At 35.4% G+C, this 6,000-nt stretch overlaps 1 protein-coding gene across 1 annotated transcript in view; it reads left to right on the top strand.

Moving 5' to 3' along the window:
- The window catches only part of LOC107165696 (uncharacterized), a 209,850-nt gene extending 204,817 nt beyond the window's left edge, over nt 1-5,033 (top strand). Inside the window, exons 6-8 of the mRNA XM_015514053.2 lie at nt 812-994; nt 1,142-1,307; nt 2,616-5,033. Of these exons, the coding sequence (XP_015369539.2) occupies nt 812-994; nt 1,142-1,307; nt 2,616-3,201 (935 nt within the window). The 3' untranslated portion in view covers nt 3,202-5,033. The remainder of the gene's footprint in view (nt 1-811; nt 995-1,141; nt 1,308-2,615) is intronic.
- Nucleotides 5,034-6,000: the final 967 nt, after the last annotated feature.

The raw sequence follows: 6,000 nt of genomic DNA on the forward strand, positions 1-6,000 counted from the left end.
TTCAAATACCCAACCCTCCCGCGCTCAATTGCTATTCATCAACAATATATATAAATTACACAATTCTAAGTTTCCACTTCGCGAGAGTACACGAAGTCGGTATCGGGTATATAGCGCAATAACCATATATATAATATGTATACAAAGGGCCCCTTTCGCATGTTTAAAATCATCAACTTCGAACATGTACCGTTGTCGTTAACGCTGCACAACCCTGCTGCAATATCACGTCTATAACCTCGTAACGAAAATATGTAATTACTTTAACAAACAAAAAAATATTTTTATTTATTGGTCGCGTATAATATACGACAGATTAGAATTTATTTGGACTGTGCAGCGTATTGGAAATCAAATGACGTACAATATACAATAAATCATAAGTAGCCCTTTTATCGATAGACATCACGAAATGTCAACTACTAACTGAACCAACGATTACTAATTTCTAATCGTTCAACCGCTTTTTACCGATAAACAAAAAACAAATATGTCCTTTATTTAATACTATTATATTTTACTATCAATTATTATATAATATGCTCGAGAGTATCCATCACGTGGAATAAAACTTTAAAACTCATTAGGTACCAATGTGATTTTGAATTACGTTTTTAGTGTGTGTTAAAAACGCGACCACATCAGTAGTTGCGAACACTCAGCCCTTTTTAAACGACTGATTTAACTATGATGGCGACGTGTAAGTGTAATATTGTCATGTGAGGGGGGTTGGGGAGGTAGTAATTTTTTTCAAATTCCCGCAGTTCGATAATTTGCAAATGATAATAACTGTCGTTGTTCTGTTTCGCAGGCGTCGGTGTCATTCTAGTGGCCATCAGCGGTATAGCGTGGCGCTTGACGGCCGGCCAAGAAGCGTCGTCGTGCGGAGCGGTGTTCGGGCTGGGCCGATCGTTGGACGACGCGGCCGAAGCCAACCGGCGGTTCGTGCCCAGACTGCCGCCGTCCTACGGCCGTCCACACCATCCCTACGCGGGTAAGTGTCTCGAAAACGTCCCCAAGACAGGTTTTATATCACCATATAAACGCCCATAATTTATGTAACGAGCTGAGACTTCGTATATAATATGTTGACGGATAACATTTTTGACATTTTTTTTTTTTTTCCGTTCCACTATTACAGCCATGATGTATCCCGAGTTCGAGTACAGAGCTCCGCCGCCGTCCTATCAGGCGTCCATGCAAGAGTACCGACTGAGACTGTTGCTGTTGGACAGACAGACGAACATGCCGCCCGTCACGGCATCGCCTCCGCCGACGTACAGGTCGCAACCCGGCACGCTGATAAGGTGAGTCCCGACCGGATCATAATGTATTTACGTAAATTAAAAACGACGTAACGTCAAAACATTACCGGTCCAGTCCTCCAGACGCCGTGAATTGCATATCATCATCGTCGTGATGCTGTCCCGACGATAAATGATAATAGCGTACATTACCTATATACAATATTATAATGTTTACGCATGATGTATGTGAACGCGGCGGACAATAAATTAATAACGCGAACGTATCACGAATTCGATTATTCGACGATGATTGTTTATAGTAAAATCAAAATGATAAACGTCGTACGTAATAATATAATAATAATATTATTTATTATTGTTGAAGGGCGGAACGTCCGCCATTTATTGAGATTTACGCGTACGATATATTATTACTGCAATCGTATAGTATATATTTCTCGAGTGGATTTTCTTAAATTTCTTATGCATTACGCATTGGTACCACACATAATATATACGATTATAAATTATTATTATGACCCGTACCGTAAACTCGCAGCGTCCTTGTGAAATATCATTCTAAATATACTTATCTACAACTCGCCTGCAGGCCCATGCAAAGATCCGTGCTACATCCATCACATGGTCATTTTTGTCTACATGACTACATCATACACTTTATGTTATACACATTCGATATATTATACAAGTAATATCCCAACATTTACGATCTATATGCGATTTCAAAAAAAAACTATATTAAATCTTTAATAGAATTTAATTAGGAATTAGGTAGGTGCCTAGTATTTTGGACCATTTTTTACTCTATTCTGCAGGGTCAGGATGAACTATATATTATGCTCTATCGAAACCACTATAATGTTTAAGTTTACGTCGCTTTACCCCGTTTAGGTATTCACTATATTTACTAATCATAGAACCACGCAAACTCAGTACTTACTTACAGGCAGTATAGATCGACCTACATAGTTATATACTAACTCCTACGGTTTTTGGGGTTAATGATGTTGTCGTATACAGGACACAGGCGATGTGTGACACAAGCAGCATATTTCGTTTTAATTTCCTATTTAATAACAAAACCACACTCTAAAACCAAATTGACCCATACCTTCTGGAGAAAATTGTCCACTAAACGGTAACACTGCCGCACAATTGATTTTGACATTGGCATTATCACTTTTCTGAAATAACAGTTTAAATTTCTGGCGCACAGTGCACCTCAATCGTTATTATAAAGGTTACCTGTATGGCCCAAACATATTTTTAATACATAGTTATACATCATAATATATCATAATAATAATTATGTTATTGCACTATATTGATCGAAACGTGTTTCCGCAGAGGGCAAAACGTCTGTTGTCGCGGTGACCCCAACGAACTGTACCTGTACCAACCGTCGACGCTTCAGATCAACCACCACCAGGCCGCCGACTACAGCGGCCCGCCCAGTTACCGGTCGCGGGCCAGCACGCTTCGGCCGGGCTGCCACCTGATGATGGACCCGACGGCCGGAGCAGTGGTCATCGGATCGACGGCGGTCAGCGGCCACCACAGCCGCAACTCGTCGCAACTGAGCGCGGCCATGTCCGAGGCAGTGGGCGGTGGCGTGTTAACGGCCGCTACCGTGGACAACAAGGTGCCGCCGCCGCCGATCGCCGACGACGACGACGGGGGCGGCGACGGTGGCCACGTCGGTATCGTCGTCGGCGGTACAGTCGACGACAATGTGCGTAACATCGCGGTCGTCGTGGACGAAAAGCCCGCGGATCGCCATCACATCGGTGGTTGCGGTCCGGTCACCATAGTGCAAACCACGCCGGCCACCAACCCTCCGGGCACCGTCATCGTGACCGTGTCCAGCGCCAACAACGACACCGCCAACGTCCGGTGCCGGGACACCGAAATGGAAATCCTGGCGCATCTGTGAAACGGACATCCGGATGGCGACCAGACGGAAACGGAGTAATAATTGCGGTTTTTCTTCTCGACACTGCACTCGTTTTTCGCTATTAATACAACACTATATAATGATATTATCGTTCATATTGTAATAATGATATTATATTATAACTAGTGATTCGAACCGTTTGCGCGCGTTTTATCCAATATTTTTATAAGTTTAATCTGCATACTTATTTTGTTTTTATTATTATATTATCGAATTATTATATTATATTCGAACCATATATAATTTTATCGTGACTCTTTTTTCACCACTATCCTCGCAAAGTAACTGTAACATTAGTATTGAAAAAAAAAAAGATTCGCGACTGGCTCTAAACTTGGCCCAAATCATTCTAGTAATAATTTATTGTACGTTCGAGTGCGCGAACTCAGTTTTGCGCGCTAGCATTTTCGCAAATATAATATTACTGATGAACTCGTTGTTTATACATAATATTATAACATGCACATAATGTTTATGTTATATATATATATATATATAAATATTTTTTTTTTTTAAACTACTTAAAAGTAATAAACACAAATTGGTGTAGAAAAATTGTACAGAAAACTCATTACTTCCAACCCTTTGCCATTTTCTCGTGATAATGATAATAAAAAAAACATCAAACCCTTTTCAAAACAATCCACGACCTTTGATTTTAATTTTTGTTTTTTAATAATTGATACCATTTGTTTGCACGATAATAATTATATATTTGTTATTTATGTGCGCTTAATATTTTATATTCTTATCGACGACGACTGCTAACTGATACGGATGACCCTCCGTCATGTATAATAGGTATATTTATAACAGTAAATATTGCCTAATCTCGTGAGTGTGTTCCGTAATATTATCATTCGTTTTAAGTTTTTAATTTAATATCGATATCGAAATAATAAAATAGTCCCTAAGAGTATAGTATTAGGTATTTACAACTGTGTATAATACCACGATTATATTCGATTGTAACATTGTAATTGTACTGCAGCTGATAAGTGATATCGTTTTCGGTCTTCAAACGTTATAAAAATTATGTTATCATAAATATTGAAATCACGATTCGACGGCATTATTCACGTTAGTGACTTTGCAATGATAATATGGTCAAAAACACTAACTATTATATCGTGTTTTATTAGTTTTTAGGAATTCTTATTGTGACCTACATGATGTTTATAAAAATTTTTTTCGAGTCATTACTCAATTACGAGTGTGGCTACATTATTTACAAAACCACATTATTGTCAAAAATGATTGTGTTATATTACTATTATTATATATATATATATATATTTTTTTTTGTATACAGTTACCTCATAAATAATTAAAACTTTATTTTATAAATACGATTTTTGTTTTTAGTTATAGTGTTGTACATAGTTATTATTTATTGGTGTTCATATATCAAAAAACAAATCAGCTGTGCTCCAAAGTATAATAACATGCGAAACCGTACAAGTGGAGTTAAGTTAGTAATAATAATAAAAATAAGTAAATAAAAAGAGCTCAGAAATAACTGATTAATGTTTATTTTGCTGCAACCTTAGATACTTGAATAGACTTTTATGAACTGTTGTTAAATTATTGCATTATAAATATTGTTAAGTAATATGTCGTGTTTTTGTTAACCATATTCATAGTGTTAAGGACTTGTGAAGATATTGGATGTGATGTAGGCACTATAAATTATTGTAAAAAGAATATACATAACATGTAATGATATTCATGTACTTGGTATGAAACTGTACAAAATTATTGTGATTATAGTGTATGTATAAGAAGTTTAATAAAACGACAATATACAATCATTACCGATTGTTTACATTTATTTCTGAAAGTAATATTATTATGTTATAAGTGCAATTTAATTTGCACTTCACGTTTCTAATAACTGAATTAGGCATACTTAACATAGGTATAACCATTGATTTTAGAATATAGTATATTCTAAAATCAATGGTACTACTATATGCCACAAATGAGTTACTATAAAAATTTGTTCTCCAAAAATAGTTTCCAACTTATTATTGTCTAACCGTTCTATGATGAATATTACAATATTATTATGCACTACGGACAATGAGAAACGTACACGTTCAATTAAACATCTGTGAAATAGATATATCACATAAATAATTGACAACTGCTATGCATTGTAGTATGCAAAATTTGTATGGAAAAATAATATTTTACGAACTTTTCAAACTGTCGACGCTCTATTGCAACAACCTAACCTAACCTGTCTGTTCCTAATTATTATTATTATTATTGATCCAAAAATTGTGCAACATTATTATATTGTTTTCTGTATTGCTTAATATAACTAATTATAAACATAGATATACTACACCTATGTGAAATATAAATAATAGTTAAACACATCCAAACAACAGTGTCAACACGTGTTGTATATTATTGTTAATCGATGGATAGGTACGACATAATAAATAGTAGGTAAACATAATATTTAAGACGTAAAAAATATAATTAATTACTAAACCGTAATAAGTACCTAACTTAGTAACTTATTATTACGACATAAATAGTATTGTTATTTCAATCCATCGATTCCATCGATATGTTTTTATAAATTTATTGTGTATATCAAAAATACAACCGTAAAAATGTAAAATATATCTTTTCGGTTAACTCGATAAAACATATATCATTCCGAATATTATGATTGAAACAAATTAAAATTATACATATTTACAGTTTTCTTCCTCCTATAAATTTTTATGTTTAAATATTTTATGTTTACTAGACAGATACGAC

This window comes from Diuraphis noxia, unplaced genomic scaffold (genome assembly GCF_037042655.1).
Source record: "Diuraphis noxia isolate RWA-SAM2 unplaced genomic scaffold, SU_Dnox_SAM2 contig0003, whole genome shotgun sequence".
Classification (NCBI taxonomy): Eukaryota; Metazoa; Arthropoda; class Insecta; order Hemiptera; family Aphididae; genus Diuraphis; species Diuraphis noxia.